Raw genomic sequence first — 22,724 nt, forward strand, 5'->3', positions numbered from 1 at the left:
GTGGTCGGTGGGGGGTTTACGGTCGTAAACGAGTTTACGGCTGTAAACGAGTTTACGGTCGTAAACTAGTTTACGGTCGTAACCTCACTTAGGACGGAATTGTTTGGTTTTTCGAGATATTCGGGTTCCTGTGCGATTTTTGGTTCCGACTTGTAAATAATTTAATTAAATATAATTAGATTAATTTCTAAACCAAGAAGTTTGACGGAAAAGTTAATGAATTTGAAATTTTATTAACGGAAATCGCGTAACGGAAATGGACAAAGTTTCGGGTTGTCACACTTTTTATGGATTAGAGAATGAAGACCCTCATAAACATTTGAAGATGTTTCATATTATTTGCACTATCATGAAGCCACAAGGGTCAACCGATGACCAAATCAAGCTAAGGGCATTCCCCTTTTCATTGGCCGATAGAGTAAAGGATTGGTTATTCTATCTTCCCCCGGGGTCAATCAACTCATGGACCGACATGGCAAGAGCTTTCCTTAACAAGTTCTATCCCGCTTCAAGAGTCTCAAGTCTCAGAAATGAGATTTGTAGAATCCGCCAATGTCAAAATGAGACTTTTCATGATTATTGGGAGAGGTTCAACAACTTGTGCTATAGTTGTCCAAAACATCAAATTCTGGAACAACTCCTCATCCAACACTTCTATGAGGGATTGTTGCCAATGGAGAGAAGATTAGTTGATGCCTCAAGTGGTGGAGATGTCTTTAGCAAAACTCCACAACAAACAAGACAACTCTTCAACACCATATCTGTAAATTCACAACATTTTGGCCCGCGCCAAGACATGAAGAGAGAAACTCAACAAAAAGTCTGAGGTGGGAACATCAAACCTCGAGTCTCAAATCAAAGACTTAACCTCCGTTGTTCAAAAGCTAGCCATGGGGCAAACTCCACAAGTGATGGTTTGTGGAATATGTGCAACAATGGGACATCCTACAGATATGTGTCCCATTCTCCAAGAAGATGCGGAACATGTGAATGCCACTGGAGAGTTCCAAAATTACCACAACAAACCATCCGGTTACCAAAATGCATACATTTCATGTTGGAAGCCAAATCCCAACATGAGCTACAACCCAAGACCATTGCCTCAAAATACATTGGTTAGACCTTCCTACCCACCACAACAACCTCATTACCAACACCCACAACCACACTATCAACCCAAACCGCACCCTCCACATCATCACCAACAACCTCCTCAATCCCAACCAAGTAGCTCTGGAATGTCTCTTGAAGACATTGTCAAATCCTTAGTCACCAGTACCCAACAATTCCAAAAAGAGACAAGAACTAGTATCTCCAACCTTGAAGCACAAATGGGAGATATAGTTACATCTTTAAGCAAGTTGGAGTCCCATGGCAAACTCCCTTCTCAAACCGAAAAGAACCCAAATGTTAATGTGGTGACTTTGAAAAGTGGTAAACAAACCGGAAAAGTAGTTCAAAGAAGAAGCCAATGGGAGAAGAGGAAGAAATAGAGATCACTCCCGTTGAGGATCCCGTTGTTAAGAATGCTACACAAGCCGGAGTTCCAAAGAAGATTACCCCTCTAGTGACTCCAATAGCCACTCAACCGTCATTCCCCTCCTGACTTGCAACTTCAAATAAGAATATGGAGGAGAAAGATATTTTGGACACATTCCGAAAGGTGGAAGTAAACATCCCTTTACTTGATGCCATCAAGCAAATCCCTAGATATGCAAAGTTTTTGAAGGAGCTTTGTACCAACAAGAGGAAGTTGAAAGGAAACGAGAAAATCTCAATGAATGAAAACGCATCCGCGGTTTTACAAAGGAAACTTCCACCCAAATGCAAAGATCCCGGAATGTTTACGGTTCCTTGCAAGATTGGGGATGTCACTTTTAGTAGCGCTATGCTTGATCTTGGTGCTTCTATCAATGTCATGCCCTATTCGGTGTATGAATCATTGAATGTCGGACATTTGAGTGAAACCGGAGTTATAATCTCTCTTGCGGATAAATCGAGTGTCTTTCCTAGAGGTGTTTAGAAGTTGTTTTGCTGCAAGTGAACCAATTGGTCTTCCCGACGGATTTCTATGTGATTGATTTAGAAGAACAAGTGTCCTCCAAGTCGGGTATAATTTTACTTGGGAGACCATTTTTGAAGACGACTAGAACGAAGATTGATGTGTATGCGGGAAGCTTAATGATGGAGTTTGATGGGGAAACAATAAGTTTCAATATCTACGATGCTATGAGATACTCTGATGTTTAAACTATTTTGAAAAAAAATTGTAATAACTTAATGGTTTTAAATGTTTTAAAAAGTTTTAAATTTTTGTGAATTTTATGGATGTTACATTAAGGAGGTTAGGGATTTGGGGAGTTATGGGTGGATATGTGTGTTTGTTTGTAAACGAAAGAAAGAGAGGTAAGGTGGGATGGGGTGGAGTGGGTGGGTATATGGGGTTTTTCTTTATTTAATTCTAATAAAATATTTAAAAATAGAAAGAAAAAAGAAAAAAATACATAAAGGGTGTAACAGTAATTTCAATTTTATGAGGGACCAAATCTACAGTCAAACCAAAAAAGTCGAGGTTTGGATCAAAATCCAGAAAAAATGCATGCTACATGGACCATGGAGTTGGCCACGACGCGATGTTCTGCAGCAGTTGACCATTGACTTTTTGACCAACTGTATTTTGGTCAAACTTTAGGGTTTTAGGAAATAAATAGGGTCTGACCTTTTATTAGATATTTAGGTGGTTTGTATTACCGACATTTACATTCCCAGTGAGTTGTACTGGTTATTTGTTCTGTCTTCGAGGTGAGTTTTCGCACTATATTATCTACTGTAGTATGTATCCTAGTGTGTTAGGATGATATTAGACTGTGGTATGTTGTTAGACATGTAGACTTATAGACTGTTACTTGTGATGATGGGTTATATATTTTTGCTGTTTTATTTATATGTCGACATATATCATGGTTGGCTGAGGTGTTCCAGCTTTGTGCGAAAAACCAAGATGCGGGCGAACTAGTTTTATGTTGAAGGCCAAAGGGGTGAGTTGATGAAAAGATCAACATTAAGGTGTTGTTTGTTTTTTCTGGGGCAAAATGTTTGCAGTCTGTGGATCACATCTGTAGATCTCTGCAGTAGAAGAGGTGGACCAAACATCTGTAGTCTGAAAAAAAAAGATTGTTTGTTTTTTTAACATCTGCATGCTACTAAAATAAACTAAAATCTAAATAAACTGATTTTTTTAAACTTCAATGTATTTTTTAATATTTTTACGACTTTGTTATAAATAATAAACAAATCTAAATCAACTTTTATGTATTATTGTATAAAAAGTGAAAATAAAATGGTACGAATTAATGTATATATTTGATAAAAACCAACAATGTTGGTCGTAAAATTATACTTAAACATTGTAATTAGAAATTAAAGAATTTGATACATAAATTGATGGAAATAAACGTCGATTTTTTCAATTAAATCAATTAAAAACGTATCATAAACATTTTACCAAGAAATTGACAATACGTTTTAAAAATTTTGGCACAAAAAATATAAGAATATATTATGATTTTTTTTCATATTTATATAAACAACTTCAACGATCATTATTGTAATAAATCTTTGTTTATAAATTTATCAAAAATGTCATGTTTGTGTCGTCAAACCATTTTCTTTTTAAGTGTTGTAACTTTTTTTTTTTCAAATTGTTTATCATGAATAAAATTGGAATAAATATAAATTATAAAAAACTAAAAAAAATAAAAACATAAGTGTTTTTTTAGGCTAGAAGATGTCTGAAGATGTTAGAAGACTCTGATCCACATCTGCGCCAAGAAGAGGGCGCGTATACATTTTTAGGTCTGCAGTCTTCAAAAAAACAAACAGTCTGCGAAGACTAATGTCTGTGCGTGGTTTGCGCGACGCAGAAATAAGAGGTCAAGAAGATCTGCAGACAAAAAACAAACAACACCTAAGTGTTGTGAGTCTAGACACTCGCAAGGGGCGAGTTGATGGCAAGAACAACTAGAGTATTGTGAGCCCATACACTCGATGTTGTTCGGGTGGATCGGTCCTAGCACCGAAAGCCTTGTTTGCATGATTGTATGTTTATTGTTGTATATGGTATTTTGGGGAACTCACTAACCTTTGGCTTACAGTTATTGATTAAACGTTTCAGGTACTTCAGATGATCGTGGGAAGGCGTAGGCCTGACTGTACACACTCGTTAACAGATTTAGTATTTTGTAATTCCGCGTTTATTATGATACTCTGATTTTTGGATGGTTGTCTTTTGGAACAAATGGTTATTATTAACTTAGGGTTTAAGAAATCGATATTTTATCTTAATTAAAATTCGAAAAATTTATTGTGAAAAATGGGACGTTACAGAGGTGCTTCTCGAAGGTGCATGTGTTATATCTTCATATGGGTTTCTTGAGCACTATTTGTAATGAGCTTATACACATGTTTAAGTTCTTGAAATCTAGGGTTTTCGATGACGGGTTATTTAAATCGATTGGAATGGTGCTTTGAATTTGGGTTTCGATTTTTGATTTTGGAATGGTAGGTTTCTTAAAAATCAAGAACATGAAGCCATATATGAACATATATTTATGCAAAAATATCCTCAGATCTTCGATTATTAGGTTGAAGAACACACACATTTGATTTCTGTTATTTTTTTTTGTTTCAATTTCTAGTTTTTGGAATGGTGGGTTTCTTAAAATCAAGAACACGAACTCAAAGATGAACACATATTTCTACAAAAATCACCTCATATCTTTGATTCTTAGGTCGAAGAGCACACACAAAAATCGTTTCCAGAGAAAGAACAGTTAAAAAGGGGTAAAAGGTCTTTTCATATTCAACTTATGATAAAAATAACGGTGTGAGTCATAAGAAACGGTGGCGTTACAAAATCTATAATTAAGGACCATTCATGCAAAAAAATAATGACTATTTTAGGGACAACTTTAAAACATAAGGACCATATGTAAAATTTTGTTTAAAATTTATGTAGTTTTGTCAAAAAAAAAAATAATAAATAAAATTAAAATATTATTAATAATAATGAATAAATAAATAATAATAAAATAAAATCCCATGAAAAAGTCTAAACCTATCCGGGTCGGGCCGTATCCATATTTGTTTAATGTACATGTATCGAAGTACTAAACGGCTTCACGCGACCAAGATTTTCATTCTCTTTTTCCTATCAAAGTCGCTATTCTCCATCTCTTCCCGTCGCCGCCTCCGTCGATTTGCGGTAATATTGTATCCGCGCATTCATATCCGTATACGTGCAGGCCCTAATTCGCCCTTTGTTTGGTTTCTTATTGATCAGTCGTACAGAAGCTATACTGGTTGTGCTAAAATGGTGAGATTCCATCCTAAAAAACCCTTTATTTAGAATTTCTATAATATTGATTGTTTTCATCTCGGTATTTCCTATTCGTGTGGGTTTATGCGTTAGTTTCGACTGCTTTTGATATTTAAATCAAGGATCAAAGATGAATTGTTTACCAATTGCCTCTTTTGAATAAATCATACCCATGGATGTGCCGTTTGATGCGCTGACAACTCCCTCCATGGCTTATCCTTGAGGTGGGGTCAGTTGACAGCTGATAGTAATTACCGTATTCCCCTTGCAGCATCGACACATCAGGTTTGGATACTATATTGAAAGAGAATATAGTATCTAAACATAGAAACAGTTTTACACATATAATGATTTCTGATTTTATTTATTAATTCTGCTTGCTGATTTTGTAGGATACAAAAGTGGTGCAAGGTAGTGTGTTGGCAATCACAGACAATGTCGTGGTGTCACTGGATGAAGTTTTGAATGCTGTAAGAATGGTCAAGAAGGAGGTGGTTCAGGATTTTAATCCTTTGATTATCAATCAAGCTGCATCACTAAGTACCTTTCCGTCTCTACCATTCTCTGAATCTGTAACTGTTAATATATATGCTTTACATCTTGAGACCCATACCCTGTTTGTTTGTAACTTTGTATATCACCTTCACAATTCACATTTAATATATTGATGCTTGATGGTGCATAATTAGTTTATAATTGCAGTATGTGCTACTTGGACCTGAAACTACAAGGTCCCAGCTTTTTATTTTTTCAATGATGTAATTCAGTAACTGGCATTAACAAGTCTTTAACCTCTTTTAGGACCTTGTGTATTGATTGCAAACTATTGTGTTGCTTAAAATTGATTCAAGTTTCTGATTTTTTTTGTTACATTGATATGTGGCAGGTTCTTTGGCAGTGGATTCATCATCCACTGATTTTGTGATATCCATCTGTAAGTCATCAGATTTTCCTGGTGATAAGCTGCTGGAGGAATTGTCACGGGTGTTGAAGCCTGGTGGAGAAGTATTTTTCCATCACACTTGTGCTGCTGCTGCCAGGGAGACAGTAATGCATCTGATTAGTATCTTAAAGCACAGTCATGATGGATGGAATTGAGTTTGAGTATACTAATAATCTTGTTTGACCATTTTGCAGACGAAATCTTCTCTCAAGCGTAAACTATTGGTTGTAGGGTTTTCAGATATAGAGGTGGTTGAGATTGCAGAAGCACAATCTTTTGGGGTAAGTTCATTCGAATCTGTATCCATCATGTCCATGTCATATTGTTCTGTTTTAAGCCCATTATCCATGGCTGGATACAAGATAATATTGTGAGAATTATAAATTGGTTTAATATTCTTGTTATCCACAGATTAAGGCTAAGAAACCTACCTGGAAGATTGGTTCTTCGTTTTCTCTTAAGAAGCCAGTGAAAAGCTTACCTAAAGTCCAGATTGTTGATGACATGGATCTTATTGATGAGGACAGCCTGTTATCTGAAGAGGACTTGAAGAAACCTCAGCTCCCACCTGGTAACTGTTAGGAGTTAGTTGTTTTTAGGATAAGGATGTGAATTGTTAAATTGGATGAGGTGAGATTTTGTTGTTTCTGATTGCATATTGTGATGAGGTTTTGCAGTTGGTGATTGTGAAGTTGGAAGCACAAGGAAAGCATGCAAAAATTGCTCATGTGGACGTGCTGAAGAAGAGGAGAAAGTGCAAAAGCTGGGAGCGACTATGGACCAGTTGGAGAACCCCAAGTCAGCCTGTGGCAGTGTAAGTCAAGTCCCTCTTGTTTATTGCATATTTGCATTACCACTTAATTTCTATGTTTACAACATATTATATTTGTTTATGCTTACACTCATAGAAGCTGAAGCTGGTGTTTATATTTTGTTATTCAGAATATTTAATAGTAATAGTTGAATCTTGAAATTGAAAATGCAGTGTGGACTAGGTGATGCATTCAGGTGTGGCACATGCCCTTACAAGGGTCTTCCTCCTTTCAAACTGGGCCAGAAGGTAAGTTTTTTTTTTTTTTCAACATTGTATTTACAAAGTAGCTGGTTTGTGTTTGTGGTTATGAAACATGAGTTAACATGGCGAGTTGTTGAAAGCAAATAATGGTTAATGTGTGTTATTTTGATGGTTTTTGCAGGTGACCTTGTCTGAGAACTTCCTTACTGCAGACTTCTAGGCTTTATCATATTTTATGTCTGTCTAAACAAAATACACCACTCAGAGAGAGGGAGAGAGACTGAATGCATACAAACAAGAGCAGTGTGAAGCAAGCAATATCATTTGCATGTTATGTTTTGTCTGGATTTTTTTAAACTCAGTTTTCCAGTTCATACCCATCCATCTATATGTACTTACTTACTAACTGAATGGTATTCATTTGCATTTGCTCTGAATTCTGATTTCTGATTGATTCATGTCTTTCTCCTCCTTTACTAAATACTCGTTGGTTGTAGTGCCGAATCTCAAGGTATCTAATAATATATTAAATGCCCCGTTTTCCATACGGAACGTATCTATGGCTCTTATGTATGTATGTATGTATGTATTCAAACTTCAAGTTCAGAACAACTTAAAACAACACACTATCGTAAGGGAAAGCAATCAAAGCATCACTCTGAATGATATGACCAATACCCATACAAGGAAACATTTTCTTGTCATTTATACGTTTTGAACAACAAATACAAAATAAATATTCCCCTTGTGTTTTTAATTGCAAAATCCATAGAGTATTGGATAGAGTTGATAGATTTATCATAAAAAGATACAGGGAAAGTTCCAATATTTTGGGTCATTTTATAAATCTCAATTTTTATTTTTAAAACATAAAAGTCTCGATTCTTTTATATTTTGTCCAAACTAACGAAATATTTTTTATTTTATTTTTTCAACTGAAAAATGACAGATTATCATATAAAATTAGATAATCGAATCTTTTTTGTTCAAAAAATAAATGTTTGGATTAAACCTGACAAAAAAATATTAAAACTTTATCGGAGATTTTCCAAAAATAAATAAAAGAGGTTCGAACTTATTATTCTAGTTTTTTTGACTCGTATATCTTCAAAATGGATGGATGCTAGTTAGACGGTCTATTGGCTATGTTAATTTTTTTTTTCCAGAGTATAGAAAGAAGATGGTTCAATTTTTTAGTTAATTTCTGTTTTGTTGTCGGTTTTTCCATTACTTGCGCACTCCTATGAAATACAAAGTAAAAACACCATAAACAAGAGAGCATAAGTACCTTTCTATACATAACACAAACCCATGTAACAATTGATACATACATACATACATGACACACCATCGCACAATTGGTAAATCTATACATCAAAGATAACCCTTTGACCTTTCCATATATTTCCTTTCCAACTTCAGGTTTCCCATTTACATTTTTACAAAGGGCACCCAATCACCAGCCACCCACCATAAACCACTGTACAAATTCCAATAAAACTACCAGAAACCATCATCAACCGCTACCGATGAAGGCGGGTGTCCATCGTTTTCTTCCTCCAACTCCATTTCCAATTCCGGTGTTGACCCAAATTCAGTCAACTCAACATCAGCAAGATTCTTCAAATCAACCACCGAAAGCTCATCAAGCGACCTCACCACCAAATCAGCAGCAGAAAGCTCATAAACCGGATGTTTGCTAGCCACAGCAACACACTTCATTCTTGCCTCATGAGCAGCTTCTACAGTCAAATTCGAATTCCCAAACACAATACATCTTTCGGGTATAAACCGCAAAAGCTCAGCTGCATACAAAAACATCTCCGGATCCGGTTTCCCTCTGTAAACATCCTCAGCAGTCACCACAACATTGAAAACACCTTCGATTCCGATCGCACAAATCGCTTCTTCAAGATTCCTACGTGGGCGGGTCGAGACCAATGCCATTGGAATCTTGTAACGGGTTAAGATATTCATGAATTCCTGAGACCCATCACGGAATCGGTAAATCCGGCCTTGTAAAGCTTGGTGGATCTCTTCTTTTCTTGAAGCCATTCGTTTCAACTGAGATGGATCTCTTGACCAACATAAAACTTCTGAGATTGCTTGCTCGTTCTTCATGCCTTGTATTCTTCGAAGAAGAAAAGCTGGAGGTGGGGATTTGCCTTCTTCTTGTGAAAGTGTGAGCCATGATTGCTTCTCGAGATCTGGGTTATCTTCGATTAAAACTCCTTCCCATTCAAATATAGCGCCTAACCAACCACAACCCATTCTTTCTTGTCGAGCCAATGGGTTATGTAATGAAGGATTATCAGCCTTGTTTATAGGTGGAAACAACTCTCGTTTTTCTTCCTTGAAACTCTGCGGAAATCTTGAGAATCGGTCTTTCTCTTTGTACAAATTCGCTTCCTTAGTCAACTCCATTGCTTGGGCTTTAATCACTGGAAATCTTGGAAATCGGGACGGCATAGCCACATATTGATTAACAGAAACATTTCTCAAGTAATGCCCTAAAATCGGTGTATGCCCTAAAAGGGATGTTGCAGCGACGGATTCAACCATGTCTACAACTATCAAACTCTGGTTCAACCAAATTTTGATAATCTAACCAAATTGGATAGTTTCCACTTTATCTCACACAAACGACAATCGTGGAATCAACAAAAAACCTAACTTAAAGATTCGATTCCCACAAAGTTAAAGGAATTTTTTTTGTGGGAAAACTGTATCAATTATTCTGGACAGTCGCAAAAAGGGGGAAACGCATAAAAAAGGGAAACAGGCTTCAGCAAGAAAGATTCGAACTTTAACGTCGAATAATATAAATTCGTAAATCTATTACAACTCCAGAAACCCTAATCAATTAAATAAGAACAAGGAGCAGACACCGAAAGAAATAGAGCAATATGCACAGAGAATTCGTCGTTAATTTTTAGAGTTTGCAGCTCGATAACAAGCTTAGAGATCCAAATTAGGTGTATTTAATATATACGTTTATATTTACAGGAATGGATAACGAGAGAACCTGAATTTGTTGGGAATCGGAAGCAGAGATAGGGAGGAAATCGAGGGAGAGTAGCGATTTTTTAGGAGGGAGGATTTATGTGGTTTACGGGAGTGCAAAGGAGAAGGTGGTCTTCTTTTGAATACTTTTCAATTGTGTAATTTTTATCCACTTGTTATGTTATTTTAACATATTCAGTAGAAGAGATATTGATAATCAAATAAACCGAAATCACAAAAACATCACTTTACAATTTTTTGAATCTAAATATAAAACAAAAAAAACTAGTTTATATGTTTTTTTTTTTTTTTTTTTTGGTTATTCAGTTAATTCTTTTCAATATATAGTAATTAATAAATACTTTTTGAAAATTTTAAATTTATAAATAATTTATTTAGATGTTCAGTTTAATATATTTTTTTCAAATTTATAAAATTATAATTAACTGGTTTTTAGTTAACTTGTTTTTGTCTTAGACAATTATATTTTTTTAAGTATTAGCTCCTTAATTAATAACGTAAAACTGAATACATAGTGATATAAATGTACAAATAAAATACTAAGGGCATGTTTGGCATGAAATTTTTGGAAGTGTTTGGAAGCTTCTAGCTTTTAGCTTTTAACAAAACGTTTTAGTTTAAACAAAAAGTTTTGTTTGACAGTACGAGCGTTTATCTTTTAGTTTAAATAAAACGCTCCAAATCTAAAAGCTACTTTATGTAGCGTTTAACAAAACGCTACCAAGCTTTTGAAATCAATTTTCATTATTACCTTAAAAATATATCTATATATTTATTTATTTTTCATCGATTGTCCTTTTATGTAATTTTATATATTTCAAAAGCTTCCAGCTACTTTTGTCAAACACTCATATAACACACTCATATAACAAATAAAAGCTACAACTTTCTGCTACCAGCCACCCGCTACCAGCCACCCGCTTCCAACTATTTTTGCCAAACACGCCCTAAATAAAATGTTGTTATAAATATTTTTTTTCTAGGTTGAATGTGCTGAATCTTAATAAATGATTATTTTATTATTATATTAAAAAATGACAAATAACAAACAATCATTTATTCAATAATAGTTTAAAATGAAAATTTATATTATCTCATTTAAAACTTAAATAATTTAAAATAACATTAGTCATAAATTAAAAAGAAAAGTTCAAATAATAAAACTAAAACCAAATATTTGTTACAGTAGATTAACAAATTTATTACACATTAAATTTGATAAAAGTTAAACAAAAATATTTCGAACATAATAAATACAAAACAACCCATTTTCATTAAAGTAATTTGTCATTCGAGGTCCAATAAAATAAAAAATGCTGCTATAGGTAACTCCGTCCCCCTCACTTGTATAGAATTACCCTTTAAAATCAAAGAGTTTAAATATATACAAGTAAAATCTAGTTTTCATATTTGATCTATCTATGCTAATGAACAAACCAAAAAATGACACATACCTCCTTTTCTAGCATGTGTTTTTGACACGTGACATTTCTCTATCACTTCTATAATTTCCGGCTTTTTTTGGTAACATATCAACTTTAATTCAAATTAAAAAAAAAATCTTTTACCCTAATAACATTTTCAAAATATATGATATCTATCTTTCTAAAATATATGAAATCCTATAAAATCTCTAAGATTGTAATATATCCCAATAAATTAGGAATATATTATTATAATTACCATCTTTGCCGGATCCTCCATTAAATTCTATATCAAATACATGACAAATTGTAGCTTTTAATTCATAATAAACTGTTTTTCTTTCACATCATCCATAACCATAATTTATGCAATAAAGACTCAAGAAAAAACAAGCTGGTTTATATAACGTCTCGATTTTCAATCCAAATTTTTAATTTTTATTTATTCAAAATTCAATTACATCAGAGTATAATGCGGAAACATGATTGCGAATGCGAGTGAGTACAGTCAAACATTGCCCTTCTCACGAAGTACCTGAAAAACATTTATAATAACTGGATAAGCGACAGACTTAGTGAGTTTCCCAAAATACTGTAATATCCCAAAAATCAAGGTAAATTTTCCATTTTCAAAACCAATCCAAAAACCATAAATGTTTACAGAACATAGTTTCCAAAAGTTATAATCGTGAATCAGAGTATCCCAAAATCAAATATCATAAATACGAAGGATGTGCACGATCAACCTTCGCCTTGCCCCTGACCTCTGAAGTACCTGAAAACATAACAATCAAAATGTAAGCCAAAGCTTAGTGAGTTCTCCTAAAGTACCACACACGACCATACAGATAACAACATGCATATATGAGCCTTCAGCCTGACTGGACCGCCTCGCAGGGCCTACAACCTATATGGACCGCTCTTTGGGCCTTAAGCCTGACTGGACCGCCTCGCAGGGCCTACAACCTATCCAGAATGCCTCGAGTATCTTGACCTTCAGCACAAAGCAGGACTGTCTCAACCCAACCACAATATGTCGACATATACAACAGATAAACATAAACACATATCCATCAAATACAGGTAATCATACAGATCCACCAATCTACCCACAAGTACAATGAGGAAACTCACCTCACATTCTGAAAGATAGCAGAAGTGAATGTTGCTCCAAATGCCAACTCTACAGGTCACCTATACAACAAAAATTGACCTAATCTCAAACTACTCCTCAAAATACCTAAAATGCACCTAAGTCAAACTTGGTCAAAGTCAAGGTCAAAAAGTCAACGAAGGTCAATGTAACACCCCGTTTTGAAAAGCACTTTGTGGCGGTCTCGGAGACCCAGGGTATAAGTAATTCAGTCTTTTAGGGTCCCATGATTTATTTTGAAGGTTTAAGGCTTGGGTGTGTGGCCAGGAGCGTAGGGCTTCTCGCCACCTTTTCGTGGATATAAAGTTCGTCGGAAACAGACTTAGAATGAAGAAGTTATAGCACTTTAAAGGATTTGGCATAAATGGTCCCTAATGGAAATGTTTGGCAAGCAAGTCCCATGCATGCAAGCGAAGCATGTACATGTCCGGCTGGGTACGCCCAGTGTAAGCTGGTGTACGCCCAGCATAGTGGAGTAAATGATCGCGGGTATGGGGAGGAGTACGCCCAGCGTACTCTCAGAGACCCTAAACCCTAATTTTTGGGGCTAACCACTATATAAAGAACAGTATGGCTCAAACCCTAGCCTCCCTATCAGCCGCCCTAACCTCAGAGAAACCCTAAAATGCCTCATTTCTTCATCTTTGGGTGATTTTGACTTCAAGAAGCTCATTTTGGGTGGTGTAAGCTTGGAAGAGGAAAAAAAGAAGTTGGCAAGGAAGAACTTGGGAAGTTGGAGCTCATAGATTTGGAATAGCATCATCATTTGGAACTCTTTGGAGGTATAAAGTTCATAACTTTACCTAAGAATACTTAGATCTAGTGTAGTTTGGTTTTGGAGTCATTTTGGTCCCAAGAATGGACCTTTATGATGAAATCTTGTTTTTGAGCTTAGGGTTACCACCCTCAGAGCTAAAAGGGTCCCATAAGCAGTAAAGTCTCCATCTTGAATGTCTTAATGGAAGTAATGCATCATTTTTGGAGTTTGGGCTTGTTTGGGCCAAGTAAAGTCACCAAGTCAGCGACTTTATGGATTAAGACGTGGAAAAGGATCAGGATCTGTGATTATAGCTTCTGAAGTGGAGTATTAAGCCCTTAATGGGAAAAGGACTTAACAGGGGATTTACGCTGAGCGTACATGCAGGTACGCCCAACGTACGCACCTTCTAGCTTGTCCGCTTAGCATACGTAGATGTACGCCCCACGTAATCTGTCAGTATGGACTTTGTCTTATTGGGCCACGATTTGGGCTATGCTTCGGTATTTGGGCTTTGATGGGCCATCAGGAGTAAGTTATTATGGGCCGAGAATATGTTTGAGCTTAGGGTAAGGCCCATTAATGGGATTGGGCCCAATGTAGCAAATTGGGCCATTAGTGGGCCACTAGTGGGCTTGGGAAGCTTACCTAGTGTTGGGTTTTTTTTTATATTGCAGTTTTAGGCCTTGGAAAAGGACCAAGTTGGACTAGGGGTAAAATGGTCATTTTACCCTAAGGAGGATGATTGTTTTGAACTAAGTGATATTTCGGTATTGATAGCTTTGGGAGTCGAGAGCTCAGCTGTTCGGGATTTTGGTGAGGCAGCGAGTCAGGAGTTCGACTCTTCAGTTCAGATCGGCAGTGCGAGGTGAGTTATCCTCACTATATCAACAGGGTCTAAAGCACCAAGGCCGGCCCTTTCTCAGATTATATACTGGTATTTGTTTGATATGCTTATTGATCTGTTAGATTTGCGTCCTGGTAATTAGGACGGTATTATGTTTAGTGACATGGTTTAGGTCAGAATCCTGGTATATAGGATGATGCTATGTTAGTGACCGGTTAGGTCGATATCCTGGTTAGGATGTTGCTATGCTATATGATCTGCTAGATCGGTTTGTTTGTCTATGGACTGTTATGTGATTATCTATTATATGTGCACATGGTTGTTTGATTGGGGTTGGGTTGAGGCGGGTCCTTCTTTGTGCTGTAGGCCAACATACAAAGGGCGGACCGGATAGACTGCAGACCCGGGAGGGCACATAGTCAGGCCGAAGGCCCGACGAGCGGTCCGGATAGGCTGAAGGCCCCGAGAGGGCGGTCCAGATGTGCCGAGGCTCGGAGAGTGGGCCAGATAGACTAAAGGCGCGGTGTGGGCGGTCCAGTCATACTGTAGACTCAGAGAGTGGACCAGGTGGACTGAAGGCCCGGTGCGGGCGGACCAGTCACACTGTAGACTCGATATGCATGGTTGTTCTGTAGTGTTGATATGAAATGATTAGGGTTATATGAGGTTGGTATTTTGGGGGTAACTCACTAATCCTTCGAGCTTACAGTTTCAGTTTATTGTTTCAGGTTCAGCGGATGACCGCGGGAAGGCGAAGGCGTGATCGTACACTTCCTCGATTGATGATTATGATTTCTGGGAACTCTGATGTTTAAACATTTTGAAAACAAATTGTAATAACTGAATGATTTTAAATGTTTGAAAAAGTTTTGAATTGGCTCGAATTTTATGGATGTTACAAGTTGGTATCAGAGCCTTGGTTTGAGTAAATTGGAGGAACACTCGTGTGAATCCAGACTCAAATCAAGGAAAGATTTTCAAAATGATTTTAAATGGTTTTCAAAATAAGAAAGGAGGATGCGAAGTGTAAGATCAGCCGGAGCCAGTAAGTGGACCCCAAAATACCATGCAATTATTTGAATATGTGATATGTTAGAACAACATGCTAGTCCTAAGATAGGGATCCTCAGGAATCGTATGATAGAATTGCCTGATCTTTGATGCCTTATCTTATGTAGAGTACCTCATTGATTGTTTGTGACTCTTTCGTGTGTGAACTAACTATTGGATGAATACTCCAAGTCACATGCTACGGGGGTTAAATAGTCTTAGGGTGAGGGATTTGGTCTTGCTGCGCAGCTCTTGTCCGAGTCCAACCGTTGTGGGATTAAATCTTTTAGCCTAAGATTGTTTAAGCCGTGCGGCATGTGATTGTATTCATGCAATAGTTAACTGGCACCAATGGAGGGTCGTGTGACAGTTGGTGGTAGGGTGGGTTGTGAGAGGCCGGAAGGCCAGTTAGCATTCCTCTAGGAGTGAGGATTGAGCGCTCGCTATGTTTATGTATAGTTTTAGGGCGTTGTGATGATACTTGAGACAAATATGGGTAGGTGTGGAAGGTAGTATGGGCTCGTACTACTGAAAGCACAGGACACATACGCGTAGCAAGGAAGTCACAACCCCTAGGGTTGGGTTGGGAGTTGGTCCCCTGTCATTATATGGATTATCAGAGATCTTTATGGAGTCTTACCAGAGTGGTGGTTTCGAGACGTCTTGAGATCTGATCCAGGTTAGGATCGGGAGCTGGCAGCCAGGATAGGCCAACATTTTCAGAGGATCGTGTTAGTGAGATCATCCGGGAGGAGGTGATCAAGATTGTCTGGGGGCAGTTGCCAAAGATGTTCGGGTATATTAAGACCTCCATGGTAACGAGTGCACAAAAGTGTTTTCCAAAGGTAGGGAGGCTTGTGGGACTAATGCTCATCAAGTGTTGAAGCTAGAGATGCATTTTGAAGGCCCTTTAGGGGTGTTTTGAGGGGTGTACGACCACACATGGGTGTGCGGCCGCACACACCTTGTGTTCATGAGTTCTGGGCATTTTTAAGGTGTTAATCTAGTGTTCTTAACAAGATCTAAGCATAGGGAAGGAGTACTTACGATCCGGAGGCTTGAGAAGGCTCAAAATCACCAAGAACAAGTGTGTGTTCTTGGAGAAATGGATGAAGATTTGAAGATCTAGCCAAAAGATGATTTCAAATGGATGAAATCAAAGGGTGTTAGTAGGTGAACAAGGATAACAACAAATCAAAACGGAAGAAAGGCTTACATTCTTGAAGATCGGGTGAAAGGCTCGATGATAGTTGAGAGAGAAATCGATGTTCTTGACTTGGAAACTGATGAAATGGCTTAGAAATGAAGGGATAACACTCTTGAGGAGGGGGTGTACGGCCAACATGGGTGTACGGCCGCACACACATGTGTGTACGGCCGCACACTCATGTGTACGACCGTACACTCCCTCAAATGGAGTGTAGGGCTTGATTTCAAGGGTAGGAACTTACGCGACCCAATCCTATACTCAATGCTTGGATATACTGAGCTTTGAACCCTTAAACGGACTCTAAACAAGGCTAAAAGATAGTAGAAACGAGTCAGACACTCGGTTGGATTGAATGGCTGAACTTACAAGGCAAAGATTTTCGGGTTGTCACAATATCTGGAATGAAGAGTCTTTATTGACTTTGAAACTTCTAGGTTCTAAAAAACCGGAGTACAATCTCACTTGTCCTATTTGCTTGGTATATATGTTTGAAAACAAACATGTTAATTACTGCAAATTCCAATTATATCTTTTATAAAATGGACAATTGTTGATTCAGGACATTGTTTTTCAACCATATTCTTTAAGTTGTGGAAACATTTTTTTGCAAGTCTTGTGCTTGTTTGGCAACTGGTGTATTGATCATTGAAGGGTTGAAGTCTGCAAATCAAGATTCCAAGTGTCCAATTTGCAGGTTAGATAAAGTTGGATGTTATAAATAGCAAAATCTTTATTTTTCTATATGCTTATTGCATATATATGATCATATTATGCAAAAAAATATAGATTAATGGTATGGTTGATATACCTTTGATATTACAGATTTGAGTGTATGCTAAATCAATCTGCATGTCTGAACTAGGTTTGCTCTTACCACGAAGGTATTTCCATTAATCCATTATCTGATTCCAGTTTAAAGATTGTTCATTTGTAGTATAGTAAAGGCCAAATGGCCTCAAATTTTTGGTTTGCTTAGAGCCCCCAAACTGGTTGAGCCGCCCTTGATAAGATGTAGTATGAGGTAGTGATTTGTAGATCTGCCTGATTGTCTACTGATTGGTTATATATTTATCTATTTGCTGGATATATCTTATAAGTTATGTATATGTCGATATAGTATGGTTGGGTTGAGGTAGTACTGTAACGCCCGTAGATCCGGGCTAGTCAATTTAGAGACGATAAGCGTCAAAAATGACTTTTTGATAGAGGAGTGTTTAGAATAAATAATCTTAACCAAGTTGTAGTATATGTCACAAGGTTTCCGTACATATAAAGAACGCTGAAATCCGAGTTATAACGAAGAAGTTATGACCTGTCGAAGTTTCGCGACAGATTTGACACGACGCTGTAGGACGTAAATAGTGAATTTACGATAGAGCAATTTTAGCCTTAGCGATCTAAACGAAAGTTGTACAATACGTTAAACCATGAGCGTGCATAAGAGGAACGTCCAAATCTGACTTCGTATGGGGAAGTTATGATTTTTCTAAGTTTCAGCTTAGCAGTATGCAGCCCAAAACTCGATATTTAGATCGAGTGATTTTTAGCTGAAACAATCTAAACGAGAACCGAAGATCTCGTTAATAGTAGTGCAACGGTAAAAAGACAGACGAAAACGGACGTCAGATGAAGAAGTTATGAATTTATAACGGACTTTTCCTGTCCCGACCTACTAAAAATATAATATTAAAAATGAATTTAAAATTAGCCGACGGAGTCTAAATGAAAGTTGTAGAGCATAATCTCACCTACGCGTGGATATAAAGAACGTCGAAAACGGAACTCGTATGCGAAAGATATGAATTTCTGAAGTTCGGGGCACGAACTTCAACCTGTGTCAGAACTCACGACGTGAACATAGAGTTCACCACGTGAACTCAGTGATTGACACCTTCAGAGCCTGACAGACTAATGTCGCGACTACGCACCTGATGACAACCAAGTTCACGACGTTAACAAGCCTGGTTCACGACGTGAATAGCGAAATGCAGCCCTATAAATAGAAATCGAAGGCAGCCGGTTTTGGTTGCTAATTTCTCAACCTCTCTCTTACTTTTCTCGTCATTAAGCCTACTTTTAGCCCCCCCCCCCCCCCCCCCCCCCCCGAAGTCCCGATATCATCCCCGAAACCCGAAGCAAGTCCTGAAGCCTCGAAGATCCCGAGAAAAAGAGTTTTCGAGCCGAAACTCTACCTGCGTGAAGCCCGGTTTTTGAAGATATCTCGGTTTCATCGAAGAATATTACTTTATAGAGCCGTAGTGCTGTCCGATCATCGTCTTATCAAGTGAGTGTATAGTCACTTTCATCTTACACATAGATATAAAGTATTTTATATGAAATACGTGCTATGTGAATATATATTGTTTGTTTATTTGAGATGAATGTTGAATGAATGATTTATACAGGTTTTAAATGATTTAAACTGCTTATGTATTTTATATCTACAGAAATGTTGGGTAAAACATGGGTAAATAAAATAGTTGGTATATTTTGAAAGATGAGTTGAAAAAAAATGAAATGATCGGTGATATAGATCATGAGATGAGGGTGAGGGATGAAATATGAGAGAAGCCCTTACCCAAGCTCTGGCCCCCGTCATTCAGCAGAGTATGGATGACAACCACGAACTATTCTAGACGGTTTGTGGAACACTAGCAGGTTCGCTCCGTTTGAGTGTGTGAACTAAATGTTCATCAGTGTACTCTAAAAACCCATTGACATGTATTGCAGGTGGATTCCCGTGAATAATACTGTCGATAAACGAGAGCTATGGACTTAGTACCTGTTGTATAAACCAGGGCGACGATGTGACTTCGTGCCTATTACTTAGGATGAATCCTTAGGAATGAGTGATAAATGATTCTTAGGGTAAATCCTTAAGAAATAAATAAGATAATGGGGTTGGGAAATTTGGTTGATTGTTTAATGTTTAAACATAATAAATTTATTATTTGTGGGTTGAAAACCCTATATGCTCACCAGGCTCCCAAGCCTGACCCACTCAGTTTTTCTTTGAATTACAGGTAGTGGCACCAGAGCATAAGTTGGATGACTTATCAAGATATTTTGGATTATAGATCAGTAGTTGTAAATAACTGTTGTAAGGTCAATTTTGTACTGTTTATGCTTTTGGTCTGTATCGGAACATGACATCCCGAGATTTTTGTTATATAATGCAAAATACATTTCTGTAAGAAATGCTTTGATAAATTCTTATCACATTTTGTTTTGGGAACAAATTCCGCAACTCTTTTAATCAAAGGATTACTCTGATTTTATTTTAAAAGCATAAATTAAATCGGTATTTTCTGGCCGTGAAAATGGGGATGTCACAAGTACTGTTTTGTGCGGTAGCCAACAAACCCAGGAACAAGCCAGATATGTGTTGTGGGCCTGAAAGGCAAGCCAGATATGTGTTGTGCGCCTGAAAGGCAAGCCAGACTCATATTGTGGGCTCATGGGTAATCCAGTATGTTAGTTGTTGACCCAATATATGCTGTTATATGTTGTGTGTGTTGGTACTTTGGGGGAACTCGCTAAGCTTTGGCTTATAGTTTCAGTTTATTGTTTCAGGTACTTCAGATGACTGTGGAAAGCGAAGGCATGGTCGTGCACATCCTTCGGTTTTACGTTATTTGGATTTTGGGATACTCTGATTACTGAAATAAACTTTTAAAACAATGGTTTTGTAAACAATTATGATTTTGGGTTGTTTTTGAAAAGTTAAAATTTATTGTGATTTTTGGGATGTTACGGTAACTAAGGAAGGCTAGTTGCCAAGGGTATACACTATGTTAGTTATGTAGATGCATATGTTGTATGGTTATGTGGTAGTGATAAAGTGGTTCCTATGTAGTCTAAGTTGGATAGTCTGAGAACTATTGGTCTAATGCTTACTTGTGATGTTCTTGTCTGATTGTTCGCTCAGGTGGATCATATGTTTGACTGTCTATCTGATCCCTGACTACATATGACTTTATGTCTTGTATGGATGGCCAGGAGGTGACTCCTAGTAGTAGGGGTTGGATTGGGCCCATTTATATGTGTGTTGGGTTAGACTCATTTATATGTATGTTGGGTTGGGTCTATTTGTATATTGGGTTGGGCTCGTTTGTATGTTAGGTTGGACCCGTTTGTATGATGGGCTAGGCATGTTGCATATGTTACATATATGTGAATAGGAGACTTGTTACCTGACGCTAGAGTCGAGATCTTGTGTGGATGCATTGTATGTATGATGTAATATGTGGTATACTGGAGAACTCAGTAAGCTTTGTGTTTACAGCTGTGGATTAAACATTTTGCAAGTCGTTCGTAAGAAGAGCTCGACGGGATTGTACACACGCATCAAGGGTGTTCGTTTCCGCAATTTTGTAAACTGAACTCTGATATTGCATGGTTTTAATCCAATGAATATTACTTGATGGTTTTTGAAACAAAAGTTTTATTTGGTTATCATGTTTTAAATTTTTTTTTTAAATATCTTTGTAATTTTCGGCATGTTACAAGGTTATAACCCTATCACGGCATAGCAATGAACTTTATTATTTTGGAATGAGTTTTATTCAGAAAATTCTCATTTTGGATTTTTTTTTGATAAAGTCTTATTTTTTTTTTTAACAAAAAGTCCTGATTATTTAATATTTTGCCAAATTAACGAAAAATTATTTATTTTTATTTTAACAGAAAATGACAAATTATCATGTAAAATTAAATAATCTAGACTTTTCTGTTCAAAAAACAAAATTATGACTTTATCAAAAAAAAAAAAAAAAAAAAAAAAAAAAAAAAAAACAGATTTTTCTACATAAACCTTTTTGGATTTTGAATAAATAGACTCTTAAAGGCAGTATGATCTATTGATCTGTCGGTTTTCTTTATTTTCCCCTCTGTTTTTTGTTCATCTACAAAAGCTTAATAGTTGTTTAGCTCCCTTTGAAATAGCAAGAAAAATCAAAGCATCTAATCCTTTAAAAAATAAAATTAAGAAACTCACAAACACTTGTTTAGCTCAATTTTTTGTAACATTTCCACTGCATAAACCCTAATCAAAAGTGCACGATCAGTTTTAACCAATTGTTCAGCTCCAACTATTGGTCACAGCTCGCTCTACGTAAATCCTAATCAAAAGAAGAAAACAAACTTGGTCATCAGAATTCAGAAAAACAACCTACCTGATAACAGGCTTCTTAAACGGTCAAAGTCGGGCCGTAAGTTCAAAAGTAGGACCCATAAAAGGCCAAGAAACGAAGGAGGCATAGACCGGTCCATCCTTTTGGGCCATTCATTTAAATATGCATTATAATGATTTATTTAAATTTTACAAATTTCAAAATATTAAAAAAATATAATATTTCATTTACACATAACAAACAAAACTGAATAATTAACTTTAAAAAAAATCACAAAACTTGGTCGTTTATAAGTTTATATTAATTACTAGGATAGGATTTGAAAAACGGACTTCAAATTATTTATAAAACACAAATGAAGTTGTCAAAGGATTGTACAAATATTAGAAACAAACGAATTACTTCAATATCCAGATTGTAAACTATAAAAACGGACTACTTAAATTAAGATAATAAAACTTAAATGCATCATTTGTATTTTATTGAATATAGTACTTCAATATTTATAAAAGATAAACAAAATTACATGAATTATAAAAACTACAAAGAACTATATATAAAAAAAATATATTAGAACTCTCTGTAACTCTGCCGGTAAATCATAATTAAAAATCGATTCACCTAAACAATATATGATTCAACTACATCATCGTTCCAGTTGAATTTTATTACATGTGTACAACTGTAACAAGAATTCACCCGATGACATGATTATTGATTTCCCTATTTTTCTAAATAATTATCACAATTCGTACAATTACTAAGTGTATTTTCAACTAGTTTCTCTTGGTC

At 36.5% G+C, this 22,724-nt stretch overlaps 3 protein-coding genes across 3 annotated transcripts; 2 read left to right on the forward strand and 1 right to left on the reverse strand.

The window, feature by feature from the left end:
- Nucleotides 1–1,627: 1,627 nt before the first annotated feature.
- On the forward strand, nt 1,628–2,023 carry LOC145163313 (uncharacterized). The gene has a single exon (XM_079082152.1). It carries the CDS (start codon nt 1,628–1,630, stop codon nt 2,021–2,023), a length of 396 nt encoding a protein of 131 aa, XP_078938278.1.
- Nucleotides 2,024–5,195: 3,172 nt separating this feature from the next.
- On the forward strand, nt 5,196–7,772 carry LOC145165257 (Cytokine-induced anti-apoptosis inhibitor 1, Fe-S biogenesi). The gene is made up of 8 exons (XM_079083965.1): nt 5,196–5,374; nt 5,770–5,917; nt 6,264–6,424; nt 6,515–6,601; nt 6,732–6,891; nt 6,998–7,134; nt 7,306–7,380; nt 7,517–7,772. The coding sequence occupies exons 1-8, from the start codon at nt 5,372–5,374 to the stop codon at nt 7,553–7,555; spliced, it is 810 nt and encodes a 269-aa protein (XP_078940091.1). The 5' UTR covers nt 5,196–5,371; the 3' UTR covers nt 7,556–7,772.
- An 830-nt stretch (nt 7,773–8,602) lies between these two features.
- Nucleotides 8,603–10,498, reverse strand: LOC145165258 (5-amino-6-(5-phospho-D-ribitylamino)uracil phosphatase, chloroplastic-like). Its single transcript, XM_079083967.1, has one exon. The coding sequence runs from the start codon at nt 9,895–9,897 to the stop codon at nt 8,836–8,838; it is 1,062 nt and encodes a 353-aa protein (XP_078940093.1). The 5' UTR covers nt 9,898–10,498; the 3' UTR covers nt 8,603–8,835.
- Nucleotides 10,499–22,724: the final 12,226 nt, after the last annotated feature.

The sequence above is a fragment of the Lactuca virosa genome, chromosome 3 (assembly GCF_052849685.1).
Source record: "Lactuca virosa cultivar CGN04683 chromosome 3, Lactuca_virosa_CGN04683_v6, whole genome shotgun sequence".
In the NCBI taxonomy this organism is placed as follows: Eukaryota; Viridiplantae; Streptophyta; class Magnoliopsida; order Asterales; family Asteraceae; genus Lactuca; species Lactuca virosa.

Bases quoted from the DNA above. Each gene is read 5' to 3' on its own strand.
- LOC145163313 (XM_079082152.1), top strand. From the start codon at position 1,628: ATGGAGGAGAAAGATATTTTGGACACATTCCGAAAGGTGGAAGTAAAC.
- LOC145165257 (XM_079083965.1), top strand. The intron at 5,918-6,263 runs GTACCTTTCCGT...GATATGTGGCAG, and splicing joins CAATCAAGCTGCATCACTAA to GTTCTTTGGCAGTGGATTCA. The intron at 6,425-6,514 runs GTAATGCATCTG...ACCATTTTGCAG, and splicing joins CTGCTGCTGCCAGGGAGACA to ACGAAATCTTCTCTCAAGCG.
- LOC145165258 (XM_079083967.1), bottom strand. From the start codon at position 9,897: ATGGTTGAATCCGTCGCTGCAACATCCCTTTTAGGGCATACACCGATT.